Source organism: Chrysemys picta, chromosome 3, assembly GCF_011386835.1.
Source record: "Chrysemys picta bellii isolate R12L10 chromosome 3, ASM1138683v2, whole genome shotgun sequence".
In the NCBI taxonomy this organism is placed as follows: Eukaryota; Metazoa; Chordata; order Testudines; family Emydidae; genus Chrysemys; species Chrysemys picta.
In genome coordinates, this window is record NC_088793.1 from 156,488,485 (window position 1) to 156,507,118 (window position 18,634).

The 18,634-nt window shown below is 39.6% G+C and overlaps 1 protein-coding gene and 1 long non-coding RNA gene across 14 annotated transcripts in view; one reads left to right on the forward strand and one right to left on the reverse strand.

The window, feature by feature from the left end:
- CDC42BPA (CDC42 binding protein kinase alpha) overlaps window positions 1-18,634 on the forward strand; it is a 326,251-nt gene that overhangs the window by 295,403 nt on the left and 12,214 nt on the right. For 10 of the 13 annotated variants that reach the window (XM_042848545.2, XM_065590558.1, XM_042848542.2 and 7 more), the window contains 3 exons: window positions 970-1,054; window positions 7,019-7,142; window positions 8,520-8,637. In XM_042848545.2, the coding sequence (XP_042704479.1) occupies window positions 970-1,054; window positions 7,019-7,142; window positions 8,520-8,637 (327 nt within the window). Of the gene's footprint in view, window positions 1-969; window positions 1,055-7,018; window positions 7,143-8,519; window positions 8,638-15,244; window positions 17,191-17,464; window positions 17,648-18,634 lie in introns of those variants that run through there. The other 3 variants (XM_005289551.5, XM_042848547.2, XM_065590561.1) reach the window with 3 other exon arrangements.
- Window positions 11,511-12,083, reverse strand: LOC135982675 (uncharacterized). The gene is made up of 2 exons (XR_010600189.1): window positions 11,945-12,083; window positions 11,511-11,588 (listed from the first exon to the last, which is right to left on the reverse strand). It is a non-coding gene; the product is annotated as an uncharacterized LOC135982675 (long non-coding RNA).

Here is an 18,634-nt window from a genome sequence, read left to right on the forward strand (position 1 = left end):
ACTAGAGCTAAAATGCTTTTTGGAGCACTGGTCCTACATCAGTGATAAGGAGGAAATATTTTTGTTGCAAAAATACAACATAACATAGCAAAGAAAATATTTTTGCTGGGAGAAAACAGTCACTTCATTACTAAATACTATATTTTTCTGTATTCAAATGTTCAAGCGTTGAAAACTGTTTGTCACACATTGGGCTTGATTGACCAGTGTGTTACTCCAGTTTTGAGCAGCCAAAACATTTCATTCCTGCTTATCAAGGTGAAATTTATAATCTTTGATTACTGGTAAACGCAGAATGGTAGTGTAACAAATGAAGCCACTTTTCAGCAAGATGGGAGCTGCTGCATGTGGGAGACTCAAAGATGGTGATTTGATAAAGATTTTATTTTTGAATAGAATATACAGTCTAAATATAGTGAGAAATGGTTTTCAGCTTTTGAAATGTGAAACTGCAAAAATCTGTGTCGTGACACTGCCACACAATATCATCAAGTTGCAAAAGCGTCATCAAGACATGATGCTAATGCCCTGACAGAGGTGTGTCTTAGTGCTCTCTATGCTTAAGGTCTGAAAAAAACTAGACTCATTGCAGAACCATATGTTTGAATCCTGGGACTTTAGTCCTCCATCATTTGGTTAAATAAATTGTTTTATGCAATTTACTGTGGGCAAGTTACTTAGATAAAGCCTTAAAAACCAGGATTGTTTCTGTATTGGGTGATCATTAAAGACGCATTGTCATTCCTCACAAGAGCAGAGATTTCCCATGCACCATTGGCCAACATTTCTTTTATGCTACTGTTGTGCTATATACTCTGCACCAGTTGGCTCCCCCCAGTCCACCTCTGATGGCTGTATCTCAGTAATGCTTGTTTTATACAGTCTGTAATGCTCTATGGGATCTTTCAAGATGAGAGGCACTATATAAATATGATTTATTATTAAGATATTTGTTTTCAATTGTTTCAGGTACGACCATTGAATACAGAAGGATCACTAAACCTTTTAGGACTGGAGACAATTAGATTAATATATTTCAAAAATAAGATGGCAGGTAAGTAAGAGAGAGCAGATTTTACTACTGCTATTGCTTCTTTTGAAATAGCACCTTGCAAGTGTGACCTGGATATTTGAGTTGTGGATTATTATATTTCAAACCCATCTGTATTTATTGACTTGGAAGCAAACCAGGCACTGAGACACTACAATGATTTGGAGAGGTATAAAAGCCTACTTTAGTTAGGTTGAACCTTTTATCTTTTCAAACTTGCAATGAAGAGTATGATTTTTTTTAAACTTAACTTTAAAGAGATTAGAAAATAGAGGTTAGAGCCCACCAAAAGACTAGGTTCATCAGCTTAAATATTTGGAAAATCCATGATTACGTTTTACCTCAAAATTTGGTTCTTCTGTATTGGTGTGTTCAGATCATAATGCCACGATCCTAGCTGTGGTCTTTAATTTATTGGTGATAAAGTAGAGGATTACAGCAACTAAAAAACTGTTAAAATCCAAAATCCATTCCCTCCAAAAAATGATTTCTAAAAATACAATAGGGAAAATTTAGGCTTCCACAAGGTTCTCTCTAATTCTGGCTTTAAATCATTTTTACACATATCCAACCCCCACCCCAAAAACTGTACGCTGTGACTCAGAACCTATTGGTCTCAAAAAGCAGTGCAGAACCATTCTTCATAACATACTGACAAAGGCCATCTGCATTTGTGTGCCAAAGAGTTGGCTTTGAAATATTGACAATGTCTTATGCTTCTTTATAGCAGGTTGCTATGAGATGTTTTTGTGTTTCTTTCTTCAGTAAAAATGATCAGCTAAAATATAAGTTTCAGACACATTTTTGTTGTTATTTTTACTTTAAAGTACTTTTACTGTTGGTGTGTGAGGATTTTTTCTAATTTTCTTTTTATTGGAACATTAATAGAATGTGACAAATGCTACATTAATAGTAACAATAGTTACAATAGCATCATAATCAGATTTTTCAGTTAAATATATAAAATGGATCCATGGAGAGAAAAGAGTAACTAGTTTAAGTAAATAATTTTACTGTTGTGAGTATAAAAATATAAATGCACAAGAGGCGGAATAAACGGAATGATTGCAATGGTATGTAAGTTTATAACTGTACACCCAAAAAGCCACTAGTGGCCTCTAAAAGTTAAACTAACAGTAATATAATTATCTAGAGAGAGAGAGTTAAGTATCTATTGAGATCCAATTATTGGCAAGCAAATTACTCTAAGTGAGATAGAAGTGGTAGAGAGGAACAATACGTGAGAATATGTACAGAGAATCTGCAGATCTAAATGAGGGTTGGGAATTAGATAAGGAGCTAAACTACCCCATAGAGAAGTGAGCGAAACAGGTTTTTTGCTCCTCTACACATCTTAGCATATTCCAAAAAAGGCTGCCAAGCAGCATGTATTCTGCAAGTTTATCTCCTTTAAGATTTGTAATTTTTTTCAGTACTAGTATAGACCATGCTTTATAAAACCAGCCATTAATCTTCAGGAAAGAAGGAGTTATATGCAAAGTTACATGCAAAACCTAGTATGGCAGTGCGCGGTTGGTGTTGGATGAATTCATGCATAGTACGTGTCTGTAGGCTCCATATATTCAAAACCAAAAAAGCAGTTTTAGCTTTGTTTGAAAGTGAGATTCCTGTTATTGGGTTAACATTGCTAAAGATCTAATCCCAAAGAGTTGGTTGTTGGTTTTAGTGATCATATTCTGTTTAAATTAAATGGAAGGATAAACAAAAATAGATCTGCAATGAGGGTCCTTAATTTCAAAGGGCAAACCTTACAAAATTAATGTAAATTGACTGGACTGAAGAACTCAAGGATCTTAAGGTGGAGGAGGCTTGGAGTTACTTTAAGTCAAAGTTGCAGAAGCTATCTGAAGCCTGCATTCCAAGCAAGGGGAAAAATTTGTGGGGAAGGATTGCAGACCAAGCTGGATGAGCATCTCAAACAGGTTATTAAGAGAAAGCAGAAAGCCTACCAGGAATGGAGGATGGGAGGGATCAGCAAGGAAAGCTACCTCTTGGAGGTCAGAAAGTATAGGGATAAAGTGAGAGCTGCCAAAAGCCAAATAGAGTTGGACCTTGCAAAGGAAATTAAAACCAACAGTAAAAGGTTGTATAGCAATATATATAAAAAGAAAACAAGGAAAGAAGTGGAACTGCTAAATACTGAGAATGGGGTGCAGATTAAAGATAATCTAGGCATGGCCCAACACCTAAACAAATATTTTGCCTTGATTTTTAATAAGGGTAATGAAGAGCTTATGGGTAGTGGCAGGGTGGCTAATGGGAACAAGAATATGGAAGTAGAAATTAGCACATCCGAGGTGGAAGTCAAACTAAACATCTTAATGGGACTAAATCGGCGGGGGGGGGAAATCTGGATAATTTCTATCCAAGACTATTAAGGGAAATGGCACATAAAATTGCAAGCCCAAGCCCAAGGATATTTAATAACTCTGTAAACTCAGGGGTCATACCCTATGACTGGAGAATTGCTAATATAGTACCTATGTTTAAGAAAGGGAAAAAAGTGATGCAGGAAATTACAGGCCTGTTAGCTTGACTTCAATTGTATGCAAAGTCTTGGAACAAATTTTGAAAGAGAAAGTAGTTAAGGACATAGAGGTAAATGGTAACTGGGATAAAGTACAACATGGTTTTACAAAAGATAGATTGTGCCAGAAAAATCTGATCTCTTTCTTTGACATAACTGATTTTTTAGACAAAGGAAATGCAGTAGATCTAATCTACCTCAATTTCAGTAAAGCATCTGATACAGTTCCACTTGGGAAATTAATAGTTAAATTGGAGAAGATGGGGATTAATATGAGAATTGAAATGTGGATAAAGGAGCTGGTTAAAAGGGAGACTACAACAGGTCATATTGAAAGGTGAACTGTCAGGTTGGAGGGAGGTTACTGATGGAGTTCCTCAGGGATCGGTTTTGGGACCAATCTTATTTAACATTTTTATTACTGACGTTGGCACAAAAAGTGAGAGTGTGCTAATAAAATTTACGGATGACACAAAGTTGGGCGGTATTGCCAATGCTGAGGAGGACCAGAATATCGTACAAGAGATCTAGATGACCTTGAATACTGGAGTAATAGAGATGGGATGAAATTAATAGTGCAAAGTGTAAGGGGACTAACTGAGGGACTAACAACAAGAATTTTTACTATAAACTAGGAATTATCAGAAGAAAGTGACAGAGGAGGAGAAAGAGCTGGGTGTATTGGTTCATCACAGGATGATTATGAGCCACCAGTGTGATACAGCTGTGAAAAAAGCTAATGCAGACTGGGGATGCATCAGGCAAAGTGTTTCCAGTAGAGATAGGGAAGAGTTAGTACCATTATACAAGGTACTGGTGAGACCTCGTCTGGAATACTGGGGGCAATTCTGGTCTCCCACGTTTAAGAAAGATGAATTCAAACTGGTCAGGTGCAGAGAAGGGCTACTAGGGATCGTCCAAGGAATGGAAAACCTGCCTTATGAGAGGAGACTCAAAGAACTTGGCTTGTTTAGCCTAACGAAAAGAAGGCTGAGCGGAGATATAATTGTTCTCTATAAATACATCAGAGAGATAAATACTAGGGAGGGAGAGGGGTTATTTACGGTAAGCGCCAATGTTGGCACAAGAACAAATGGTATAAACTGGCCATCAACAAGTTTGGGCTTGATATTAGATGAAGGTTTCCACAATCAGAGGAGTAAAGTTCTGGAACAGCCTTCCAAGGGGAGCAGTGGGGGGGAAAAAAACCTAACTGGCTTCAAGACTGAGCTTGATAAGTTTATGGAGGGGATGGTATGATGGGACTGCCCACAATGGCATGTAGCCCATCTGCCACTGCTAGCAACAAATATCTCTAATGGTCAGTGATGGGACACTAGATGGGAAGGGTTCTGAGTTACTACCAAGAATGCTTTCCCAGGTGTCTGGCTGGTGGGTTTTACCCACATGCTCATGGTCCACCTGATCACCATATTAGGGGTCGGGAAGGAATTTTCTCCCAGATCAGATTGGCAGAGACTCTGGGAGGTTTTTGTCTTCCTCTGCAGTATGGGTCACAGGTCACTTGCTGGTTTAAACTAGTGTAAATGATGGATTCTCTGTAACTTGAAGTCTTAACATCATGCTTTGAGGACTTCAGTAACTCAGCCACAAGTTATGGGTCTATTACAGGAGTGGGTGGGCAAGGTTCTGTGGCCTGCAATGCCACAGGTCAGACTAGATAATCATGATGGTCCCTTCTGACCTGAAAATCTATGAACCTATGAATCTCTACTTGGACATGACTAGGCATGGGGGTGGGGAGATCTCCCCCTTTCCCACAGTTGTGGCAAAAGATATCAGAATTGGAGTGTTTCATAAGAAATAGTCTCTTTGGAGTAAGATATGGATGAAGAAGCAGCTTGCATTGAGTTTCCAGATGTTTGGCAGAAGTAGGATGTTCTAGCAATTTTAAGCAAGTTAAAGAAAGTTAGTGTGTGAGGCCTGAGGTCCTTTCTCTGGCCTTCTGAATGTTTTTGAGCTGCTCTAACCTTCTTTGCTATAAAGTTGTATGATGAAACCTTGTGGATTTTGTTGGTGTGGAGAAAATAAATTCTATATTTTGTAGATTTTCAAGGACATTGACTTTTCTTTGTCATTATACAGTGCCTTATTTGAAAGAATTGATAGAAAGGTATTTTGAGAATGGAGCGTATTTGCAGCTCTACTGTGAAATTGAGAAGAGCTTGTTATCATATGACATACCCCATAAATCCAAAGAAGTTTTATTTATCCTTGGTAGGAAATGGGGGTTATCTGAACTTGCCAAGAAATGAGGTGAGAGAGGCATTGAAATTGGATAATACAATAGATTTTCTCCATGCATTTAGGGTATTCAGTATAAGAGGGTTTGAAACAAAGAGATATTTTGGGTAGTCTGAATAGGAGACTTTTCCCCAATGATTATGGTAATAGGCAATTTCTTTCTGTTTCTACCCAGTTGTTGTTTTAATTATTGATCAATATTTGCATTGCTGTAGCACCTAGAAGCCCCCATCAAGGCCCACTGTGCTAGACAGGGTACATGTGTGTAATAAAGGCAGTTCCTGTCCTAAAGACCTTAAAAATTAGCATATGAGGAAAGACCGGTACATGAAACAACCAAGAAATGGGGAACCTGAAGGAAGGACAAGGTGATGTGAAACTGACTTGTTTAGTGTTATTCCATAAACAAAAACTACTTTTTAAAGGATTTCAGTTTGTATTGCCCCCAAACTCTTAAAGCAAGGAAATATGAAGCCATGGGACACTCCTTTCTGTACTGTACCCTGTTGTCCACACAGCACATTTCTACTGGCAATGACAGACTCCATATTTTCACAAGGAACTTCCTTCTGCCTCCAACTGTTAAGGAAACACACTATTCATGACACGTTGATCTCCCTCGCACTAGAATGCACAAATTTAATTGCAACCTCATCAATATTAGAAAATATTCAGCGTGTGTATATATGCATGGGTTAAACATGCTGTGTATTCTGTTTGTGGGGAAAAAGTGAAGTTATATTTAGCATTGAGACTGCAGTGGGACTGCTCAGTTGTAAATGTTGCAGAATCAGGCCATTACTGATTAAACTACGTTTTTAAAAGCTTTGTTGTTCTGTTCATAGTATTTCTGGTTGCCTAGACATAACTTGCATTCTGTTTTTTCCTGAGAGGATGTGACTTCTGGGGTGAATCCTCCAGTGTGACTCTGGAGAGCCAATATATTTTGATCCACCATTGAGGATTTTTTAATTTATTCATGACCTTCCTGTTTTCCTATTTGGGCTTCTGAACACCCACCAGCTTTTTATGCTCTCTTACAGGGCAGCTGTCAGATGATTTAGGTACAAAAGCTAAATAAAATTATTTGTTCTAAATGGTTTATTAAATTACCAAGTAAGCAATCTCTTGGATATTTTTGATGTTGTTTCTAGAGGGAGATGAACTGGTAGTTCCTGAGACATCAGATAACAGCCGGAAGCAAATGGTTCGAAACATCAACAATAAGCGTCGTTATTCATTCAGAGTACCAGAGGAGGAGAGAATGCAGCAGAGGAGGTCGGTATTCAACCTGTACTTGTCTTCTGTACATGCCTGTAGGCCTTGAAGGAATGTCTGTCTGATGTCAGTGTAGTATTTCATTTGTTAGAGAGAGTTGTTTTCAGACATTTGTCTTTTCACCATTGTGTTTATCCTTGATGTATAATTTGTATTAATACTAGTCTGGATATGAATATGCACTGAATATTTCAGTACTTTGATTCCTTTTTTAATAAAATATTTGTGTGAAACAGTTACTGTAATTTGGAATGCATGCCCCCACATACTGTATATACATATATATGTGTGTGTGTGTGCATATACTGTATATATAAAGATCTATAATAAACATTTTACAAAAGGAGATTACATTGCTAACTATGCATATGGATTAATTACTTTCAGACTCTGGTTCTGCTTTTTATTGTTTAGGGCAATACCATCTCATCCTCAACAATATTCCAAGGCATCTGTTTTTTAGAATGTATTACTTAACTGATGAGTCTTATGGAACTGTCATAAGCATGGTCTAAATCACAGAGAAGTCACCTGGAGGGTGGTGCTTCAAGACATGTATATGAAATATATATGTCTTTAAAGGACTGTCAATCAAAATAGTCCAGAAGTATCTTTAGAGTTCACATCAAACCTAACTTTCATGTTACTGACCACTTCGGCCACCTGAGTTCCTTTTGCCCACAAAAGATTGCCAGCAACTGAGTTAAAACACATCTGAAGAAATAAATGTTTTTGTTTGCTACCAACTTTTCCACTGGAAAACATGGTTGACTTTCCACTTTGCTTCCTATTCGGCTCTAAGAAAAGGAACAACAGTTGGGCGGTGGTGCTAAAATGCATAGTTCTTGCCTTTATCTTTTCCAAGTTGCTTGGGGTTCTATCTTGTATTTAAAAAATTATTTTGAATTCTGAAATGAATGCATCTGTGCCATTTTTTGAGAGCTCTTAAAGTAATTCTGACCATAGAATGTGAAAGGTAGTGCAGTATTCTTCTAATTCTTCTTTTATCTTCTGTCCTTCATCTCTGCCTCCATCTTTGCAGCACCAAGTCACCAATGAGCCCGCTTCTGCATCTTTTCTTGAGTACTGTCTCAGCTCACACTGGTTGTGCAGTCTCTGAATCTCAGTAACTATTTTGATTCTCATGGGTGTGGGCTGTTAGCCTGCAAAACAACATTCCTTTCTTCCTGCCCCCTTTCCCCAGGCTGGGGGCTGGGATAGATCAGCAAGGGTTATCCTTCTGTTTAACATGGCCAAATATTTAATTTACCAATTTCTATTTTAAAGCAACAAATAATGAAACTATATTTATTTGATCTTTTTAATATCCATCTTTGTCATGTATAAAATATCTAAACTAAGTATTTTCTCTTACAGGGAGATGCTACGAGATCCAGAAATGAGAAATAAATTAATTTCTAATCCAACTAATTTTAACCACATAGCACACATGGGTCCAGGAGATGGAATACAGATCCTCAAAGACCTGCCTATGGTAAGCAAGTGGGAGAGAATATATGAATAAATGAATACATCTGCGATTGCATATAAAAGAGATATTAAAATTTGGTTAGTGTTAAATATATATTTAAAATGTTACCATCTTTCATACAAGCAGCAACATAACTAGTGAAAGTGGATATAAAGAGTCTGTACTGTCCAAGGTGGAATTTAAAATGGCATTCATAGATGGGAGTTTAAGCATGAATGTGTGCAATTACATACTGGAGAGGCAGCTCATTGGTGGCTCCCGAGTTTATACCAGGGCCAGCTCGTCAGCCCAGACAGGTGAGGCTCAGCCTAAACAAGAATTCCCAAAAGCTACAAAATACATTTTCCATATTCTTTTTTATGTAATTGATAAACATATGCAGTTTTAAGAACAAATTGTGATTTGATTTAAATGTCACGACTCACTCTCTCCAGTAGTGAAATGCAACACCAGAAAGTTTGAAGAAAGTGCTGCATGAGGCTCAAGTCTTGGTATAGCTAATTGTGCCTCAAGAAGCTGCCTTGTTACCGTAGCAACTTACCATGCCCAGGAGTCACTTTATGAAGGCATTGCTGTGGTAACCACAGCTTGGTGAGGTGATGCAGTTAAGGCTGGGCTGCTGAGGGTTTGTAGGGAGTAGGTAGGGATGGGCCCTGCACCTCCCCCTTTTGGTGGGGCTCATGCATGTGCACAAGTAGCCGATGCTGTGCCCCAGGCCTGCTTCATGCTCCACCCCCTGCTCCAGCCTACGTAGCAGGGGCTCCAGCCCCTGGGTCTACCTGCTGCTTCTTTACTATAAATAAGGTAAGCTTTCAATAGCTATTACATTATACATTGGGCAGAGGTGGTGCAGTGGGGTGGTCACCCGCTCCTGCCTTAAAAGGCTTAAAACAGCCCAGGGAGAGGGCTGTGGCAGGGAAGGAAAAGCGGGGCTGATTGGGGAAAGCAGCCTCAGCTGGGGGCCATGCCCCAATCAGGCCGAAGCTAGTTTAATGAGGGCCCAGCTGGCCCTTATAAAAGGGCTGTAGCCAGAAGCCATAGACAGTCTCTCTCTCTTGGTGTTAAGAGGGATGGGCATGGCTGCTGGGAGCTGAGCAGAGTACCTAAACTGGAGCAGGGCTGGGGAAAGGCCCAAGGAGCTGGGGAGCTCCGGCCTAGACACCCCCCAGGCTGCAGGCCTTGTTAAAGGCCAAAGAAGGCACTGGGGTTGCAGAGGGCAGACAGAGGCAGCAGGTCCAAAAAACCCCTTGCCGGTGATGAGTGGCACTTACACTGCAGTCTGCCCCAGGGAACGGATGCTAGTTGAGGACTGGCAGTGGTCATAGACTGAAGCGAGGTGAGGATAGAGGGTGGGGGTTCCCAGATTTGTGGGGGTACTGCCAGGGGGTAGCACCCCGGCCTGAAAAGGGCACTGGGGTCCAGGAGGGACTCGGGCCCAGCAAAAGGCGAGACACCGGCCTGCAGAGGGCGCTCTGGAGCTGGAAAGAGAGCTAATTCCCAGGATAACCAGCAGGAGGTGCCACTGGTGAGTCATCGCGTCGCTACAGGTGGAAATAATGATTTTGTCATTTGTGCCTCACCTGTCAAGAAAGTCAAGAGCCGCCATTAATTTATGCCCAGTCACTCAAATGAGCTGTTCATATAGCACACATTATGAGGAGGAAACAACAATCCCTGCTCACAGTCCAAATTAATAGGGTTTGGACTTGGGTTCTCTGTGGAAATAAGGAGAGATGGGTTCCCCTGTCGAAGGCCACGCAGCAGCTTTGGCACTGCTCCTACAGTCTCAGAACAGCAGTAGCATCTGTGGTGCCTGGTTTTGACTCATGCATAGAATGGCCAGTGAATCTTTCTCCTAACTCCAATGTTTCATTGCCGTATGGAGCCCCCTGCTTGGTCTCTCTGCAGCCTGCTCCCCTTGTATAGTGGAGCCATATCAGCGCTGAAGTTCCCATTTTCCACTGTCTCTAGCCAGGCTGCTGTGTCTGCTTGCATCACTGAAACAGAGCCTCTTAATAATTAAACACCCACTGAAGTGAATGAGTTTTGAGGGGCTGTGGCCTGAATAAGGATTTGTTCATGTAACTTTTAAGCATTTATCATAAATACAGTGGGCATGATCATCACTTTTAACTAAAGTTTATGGGCAGAAAGCAGCATAAAATGTTTGCAACTGTTACTGGTCTTTGAGAAAAAGTGGAGAGGATGATGGTAAGGCAGAAAAAGGATGTGTGCAATGGTATTGCACTACTTAGGGTTTGGGGCATAATTTCTGACCTCAGAATGTTTGTTTGTTTTACCTCAGTTTTGCAGCTGATGGTACTTTGACATTGCACATTATCATAAAGCCCTGCCTATTGAACATTAACTACTTTGGCAGTATTTGGTCATCGCCTGAGGAAAGTATATGTGCAGAGAATGAACGCTCTCTAACCAGTAATGGAACACTCTGAGAATCATGGTATTGACAGCATGTGTAGTGAGAATAGGCAATAAACAACAAAAAAGTAATTACACCTCTATCCCGATATAACGTGACCCATATAACACTAATTCGGATATAACGCGGAAAAGCAGTGCTCCAGGAGAGGGGGAGGGGCTGCGCACTCCGGCGGATCAAACCAAGTTCGATATAACGCGGTTTCACCTATAACGCAGTAAGATTTTTTGGCTCCCGAGGACAGCGTTATATTGAGGTAGAGGTGTATTAGTCAAATAAGAACAAGACAGGTAGTGAAGTGCCTGAGGCAGATCTATGAGAACTTGGCAAACAGCCAGTGTTTATCTCACTAATAAAGAACTGCTGGAAAAGGGCTGGTTTTGGATCCCAACTTCAGTTACTTTAAAAGAAGGTAATAATTTTTGGAGGTGAAGGGTTTAGGGTTAAAGCTATACATGGGAGACCGTTTCTTTTGACTTCTCCACTTTCAGCTGAAACTTTTAAAAAAGCATGACTTTCCTAGAGGAAGAAGAACAGGAGTACTTGTGGCACCTTAGAGACTAACAAATTTATTAGAGCATAAGCTTTCGTGGACTACAGCCCACTTCTTCGGATGCACATAGAATGAAACATATATTGAGGAGATATATATACACACATACAGAGTAAGACAACTCCCACCTGTTTATGCTCTCTGTATGTGTGTATATATATCTCCTCAATATATGTTCCATTCTATGTGCATCCGAAGAAGTGGGCTGTAGTCCACGAAAGCTTATGCTCTAATAAATTTGTTAGTCTCTAAGGTGCCACAAGTACTCCTGTTCTTCTTTTTGTGGATACAGACTAACACGGCTGCTACTCTGAAACCTGTCCTAGAGGAAGGAATATCTGCTTCTCCTGGAGGTGGGTCAGAAAGCAATATTCTTAGTCACCCTCAGTGGAAGGGAGTGTATGGGAGCCAATAGTTGCAAAGATGTTGACCTAGCCCCACTCCTAGGAGCAAAACTGAACTGAGTGGAAGTGTGAAGTGTCCCTTTCTGAGCTAGTTTATAAAAATACATTAATCCAGTGTTAACATTTTAGAAGTGCCATTGTTTTTCCTCAGTGTCCCCAGTTCTAAAAGACTTTTAGCTCTAAACTCATTCTGATTAAACAGGCTTTATTTTAATTAAATGGTCTCATATTTAGAGATAGGATTCGTTTTCTAATTCTCACCTGGGAATATGAAATTTTGGAGAAAATGTGTGATTTCCACTTTGCGCTTAGAGTGGATTAAAGGACATTAAATTTATATACAGTGTAGGACTTCTTCACTACTGCAGTTTAGTACTGAAGTTAGCCTTAAGAACTCACTGCTATAGGTTAACATATGGACCTCAATGTTAGGATATATTACTGAGGTTAAACTGGATTTCACATTTGTTATTACAGTTGTGCCTGCAGTGCTACACGACTTAGGATAAAAATGACAAGAGTTATGTCAATCACCATGTTAATCACCTGGGGTCAGGAAGAAAATTTCCCCTAAGAAATGCTATGTGGGGTTCTTTTACAGCTTCCTCTTGAGAGAGACATGGTACTGGACTAGACAGACCTTTATTAGTCTATTTTGTTCACACTGAAGCAAAAAGGAAAAGGGGACATCTGTAGTAAGAGCAATTTAAATCTAGACAGTAATTCTCTGCACTCCCTTTCCATAATTTCAGAATTTGTACCTGGATAAGGATTTTTCTCCAGGCAGCTGTTTCCCCTGCTGCACTGAAGTCCAAAAACCATGTTTCTGGCATTACACTCTGTTACCGTACAACTGAATGTGATGTTACAAATCAAATGTAATTTATGATGACTTCACTCAAGGATCAGTTGGGAATAGAAGATGGGCTGGGAGTGGGCAAGCCATTATCTAAACACAGAATACTTTTAAGGACTAGAACACGAGGTACAAAAATAAAGTGAAAGGGAGTGTTAGTCTGATACATCTCTGTGCTTTTCCTGTATGACAGTTCCTCTTTGAAGGAAATAAATGCCTTTGAAATTATTTCACAAGCTCGCGGCTTGTTATGAAAATTTAAATAGCGGTGTACATCTGACTGCGTAATAATTCTGATTTGGGATTTTTTTATTCATGGTGCGCAGATTGCATTTTCTGCCTTAGAAAATAAAGTGTTCATGAGAATTATTTCCAAGAAATATGGAAAAGATTGGAACATTTTATTTTTTGAACTCCTTTTTAAAGCAGAACTAGACAAGGACTTTTTACATTTCTAGGTTTCTACCACTCGGGGGTGCAAACTGTGCAGGTTAATCATGTCACATCTAAAATACATTTGTCAGACTATTTTTCAGCTCTAATTTTTCTTTTTATTTGAGAAAAGTCAAAGAATTGCATTTGTACAGTTTTATATTTAAAGTAAACAATGCGTCCTTTAAATGTTATAATGTAAAAGTGTTAAAAAAACAAAAGCTGAAAATATGAAGAAGAAAAAAAGGGCTCAATTTTCCACCCTTATTCATGTGAGTGAATCCTTAGCTACCCCAGTCCTACATGAGGAGCTGCTAGCACGGACCCATACACCCAGTATGAGATTTCATTGAAGTCAATGGGATGCTGCACAAACAGAAGGGTCCTTGCCAGTAACTCCTGATGCAGGATAGATTTAATCATAGGATTGATGAGAGGGGTTTGATTGTGAGATATGGAGACTTTTATCTCTGGGTCAACAGTTTGTATCTCTGATGGTAGTAATGTAAAATAACTGTTGTCTAACATCTCCTTGGTGAACGTTGTCAAATGGGTTGAGTTTCTAGTGGAGAACTGTCCCTACAACGAACACATCCACTATCACAGTTGGCACTAACTGAAATTCTCAGGGGCAAAGCCAAAGACTGGATGAACTATAGAGCTTAAACTCCTAAAGTTGATCCTCCAGATCCAGGCTGAGGTACATTGGCAGGGCAGTGTGTGAGGAAATCCTGTACTGTCTATGCCCATGCTGTACCCGTTTTTTCATGAGCAATAAAATGCACTTTTAAAAAATTGAGGGGCAGGAAGGAAAAGGAGAAAACAGGCTTAATTTTGTACGCTAATCCCTCTTCTAAGTGTCTTATCTGTGTGTTCCTTTTGGAGTACAAACTTCTCTGAGCAGGGGCTGTCTGTAAATATGTCTTGTACAGCACTAATTTAAAATTGAATTACAATTTTAAGATTTTAATTTCAAAACCTTGAAGTTATAAAATAAGAATTAGTAAAATTGAGAGCTTTTTAGCTGTTCCAAACTGTGGGACACATTCTTCAAAATAGATTCCAGCACATGGACATAGAACTGCACAGCATGTATTTTTGAATTTACCTGTAACAATATGTTCATAAAGATGTCATTGCTTTGTTTGTGCAGTTTCCAGGTTTGAGGGTGCTTATATGTACTTTGTAAGCACAGTTCAGGCATCTGTTTTTGAAAAGTTGACTATTTAAGGAGTAAATCAAACTGTTGGATGTGATTGGAGTAAATTGCTGCCTTTTAACACAATGCTACACTGTACTCGCTGTGGATTTACCCATGCATCTGCACATAGCCCCATTGATCTCAATGGGTATGTCTGCACTGCAGCTGGGAGCAAGTCTCCGTGTGGGTCGACAGACTCGCACTTCAGGGCCTGCACTAGCATGTTAAAATTAGCAGTGTGGACATTCCGGCTTGAGCAGAAACTTAGGCTCTCTAGCCCACCCAGTCCTCTAGGCTTCAGAGCCTGAGCTCCAGCCTAAGCCAGAACATCCACACTCCTATTTTTAGTGTGAGTCTGTCTGCCCAAGCTGGAAGATTCACTGCCAGCTGCAGTGTAGACATACCCAGTGGGGCTCCGGACAGGCTCTGTCTGCACAGAGTTCGGTGTAGGATTGGGGCTGTGATGGTGAAAATACAAAAGGCAATGAGAACTGTAAAGTTTTTAACAACTATACTTCCATTATATTTTAATGGTTAGTTTGAGTCTCTTTGTGGTAAGTGGGTTCACTTTCTTAAAAGAACAAAAGTTCTTATCTGCCACTAATAGAGTTGTAATTATATCTGTTATATGCACTTAGTTCTGGATCACTGTCTTGATTTGTGTAATTTTGAGTCATTCCTGTTAGTATCCCCAGACTTATGTATTTACACTTTTTTCCCCTAGCAGCCTGTCACCAATTAAAAACACGTGAACTTTTGTCCTGGCAATTCAGTACATTTTCTGACCTCCCTTCTGCCCTCTTGATTCTTGAAGCCACTTTATCATGGATGCTCCCTTGTAGTGAAGATCCGAATTCTGGAATTACACTTACTGCAGCACATACCAACTACCTGTGTCCATCGGATATGCAGGACTGATTTTACATTCATACTCTGCATGCCTGATATTTTCCTTACAGGACTATTCTTGACAGACATTATATTTGAACTTGTATTCATTATACTTAAATCTGACTTCATGATGCATAATTCATTATATTTCAGTAACCAACCAGATTTACTGAAACACGTAGCATTTTACATGCAGAGGCATTTGGAGTAATTATTATTATGTACTTTTAGTATTACGTAAAGCCAGTGGGAACCCTGCATTTGAAGACATACTATGATCCTTGGAGGGAGGATTGGTTTTCAAAAGTGCTGCTATATCCTGGCATTTGCACATTAATGCATGCTGGCTAGACATTTTTATGGTCTGCTGTGGGCCTGCCGTCTGCTTCCAAGCTTCTGGTATTAGGACTTTTTGCCCTTCCTCATTGGCTTTTAAAACATACCTTCATTCTGCAGCAAGCACACTATTTTATACAGATTGCTCGGCAACCTCTGCTTTCCACTTGGGACCATTATCAGAAAAGTGTCTTCCCTTACACTGATGATAGCACTATTATCCTCGATTCTGCTAACCATATTAATAGCAATTAGTATACATTATAGACCAAATGCTGCAAATCAGTAATTGATGCTTTATTGACGTGCAATGCTTCACAACACAAAAATGTAAAAAAGCAAATTGTTGGGATCTTACCAGCTCAGATTAAGGGAACAGTAGAGAACAGTAATAACTATTGTTTGATACCGGAGATATATTGGGCTATCACTTAATGTTTTCCTAAACTTCCATAAATTCCTTGGGTAAAATGTAGTGCCTTAGGTTTAGCAGACAAATCACCTGATTGATTTGCAGCTATCTTGCATCGTATTTTATTTTTTAAATCCTAACATTGCTCAGGTTCTTTTTTTCAAAAGTTGGTGAGATCAGTTCAACAAGGGAAAGAGAAAGGGCTGAAGATTAGGAAAAACTGGTCTAGTTTGCCAGTGGCTATTGGCCATTCCAGCCCAAAGCAGATTGACCTGCTGAATATGCACATATGGAATGATTCTGTAGATGGAGGGAAAATGAGAGTTAAAAATACATCTCCTGGATATAGATGTCTTCGAATCACAAAAGCACCTTATCAGCACATTCTTTGGAGACTAAATAGACATTGGTTTTGTCTAATTTGCAGATTTAATTCACTTTTTTTCCTTTGTCTATATTTTACATTTTGGGAACAAAGCACCCAACAATGCTGAGTTGACCTATAAAAATACTTGCATTTCTGAGTATCTTTCTGCCTCACGCACTGAGGGTGTAATTCACTGCTGCATAGAGAGACAGTACAAGACCTAAAGTCCCATTGGTCTTATTTGGGGCTTTACTGATGCATAGACCTTGCCTTGTCCTTCTACACTGGGTAAATTTCACCCCACTAGCCTGAAACTAACCAGTTCCCCTTCCCATGCTCACCTCCATTCCTGCCCTGCTGACACACTTTGTTCCCTGAAACTATAAATATAATATAGCCTTATGTTGACTGGTTTTTTTAAATGAAATCCTCAAAATGTCTGCATAACAAGAAGCAGGTCTTAAGCTTTTTCATTGTCGTACCCCCAAATGTTCCCTCCCTTACCATCTCATCTTTGTTCACTTTCCCTTGTTTGTGTTATGTCTAACTTAGATTGTAAGCTCCTCAAGGCAGGGATCTGATGCTTTTCCTTTGTCTGTAAAGCACCAGGCACATCTATGGTGCTGTTTGAAGTATTAAATAATAATAAATATTAGAATCCATTCCCAATGAGTTACAAGTTTGATTTGTTTAAAGTTTATGGCAGTAGCAAGGGTCACAGGGACATGGGATACAATGTAAAGAAGAGGATAAGGGGATGGCGGGAGGGTAATCTAAGGATCTGTCTATTTTCTTGCAAGCAGGATACTTACAGTGAATTTGATCCAGTCTTTCAAATTATGCTTATCCCTGCAGATGGTGTTTGTCAGTAATTTCGCCTCCTGTATAACCAGTGAAACGGTCCCTCATTATCTTTTTCTCTCTGTTGTCTTTGATAGCCGTGTTTTCCATATCCATCCCCTCATCACTTCAGTCTGATCTCCTCTCCGAGCAACTTCGAGCACATCTATCACATGACTGTTAATTCAGCTGAAAAATTCCTCTTTTATGATTCCATAAACCCTGCATACTCCCCATCTCTGCGCTCTGTCGCTGGTACACCAGCCTTTGTGACTCTGAGGGTATGAACGGCTGAGTTGGGTGTTCGCTGTACTAACACTGTGTGGTTTTCCTTTTGCCTAGCTAATAACATGGGAGAAACAAAACTTTGTGAATGGTTTCTTTCACCTCTTAACTCTCCCCCAGCTGTTTTGTATTCTCATTCCATCCTGATGTTTTCCACTGTTGGTGACATATGAAGAAACAATTTTTCATAGCTTAAAAAATTATGGAGCAAAATTATTGGACTAAACCTTTTTTCTATGAAAATAATGTTCTTTTTAAGTCACTAAAAAGGGTGTGGAAGATTAAATTATAGAGCTTTATATTCCACAGTGTTCATCCTCTAGCAGTCAGTAATGGAAAGATATTCTGTATTCTTGATAGGTTTGGGCTGGAAAAGGGCTCAGGATATACCTATGTTGAGCCAAACTTTTGAGCTGTTTATTAAAAATAAACTTTTCTGTAGTGCAAGAATTTTGTATGGTCAAGAGTTAAAAGAGAGACTAATTTTGTGCCCTGAAGAGTTTACCGTCTAAATTAGACAAACCTACAACAAGATGCTAGACAAAGGGAGTAACTAAGGAAAAAAACAAAAATAGTGTGAGCTTCATTATGGAGAAAGCAAATCCTATAACTCTATTTAAGCAGAGACTGAGGTAGGACAAGAGGCGATGAATAGACACTTTGACTTGGATGGTAAAATGTTTGGGGTAGGGACAGCCACTTTGTACTGTGTTTGCATAGTGCCTAGCACTGAGAGGTCCATGGTCCATCACTGGGAATACAAATAATGAATAATAGTAAAATGCTCACAAACATACATTGCAAAACATATTGTTACCGTGCACCGTGTTCTGGCCTACAGTTCTGCAGTAGGACCAGGAATAATCTGCAAGGGAGATTGTACATAGCTGCCATTGCTTGATCAGGGTTGTATGGGTCTGATTCAAAGCTCACTGAACTCCAAGAAAAGACTCCTGTTGACTGCAGTGGGCTTCGGATTCAGG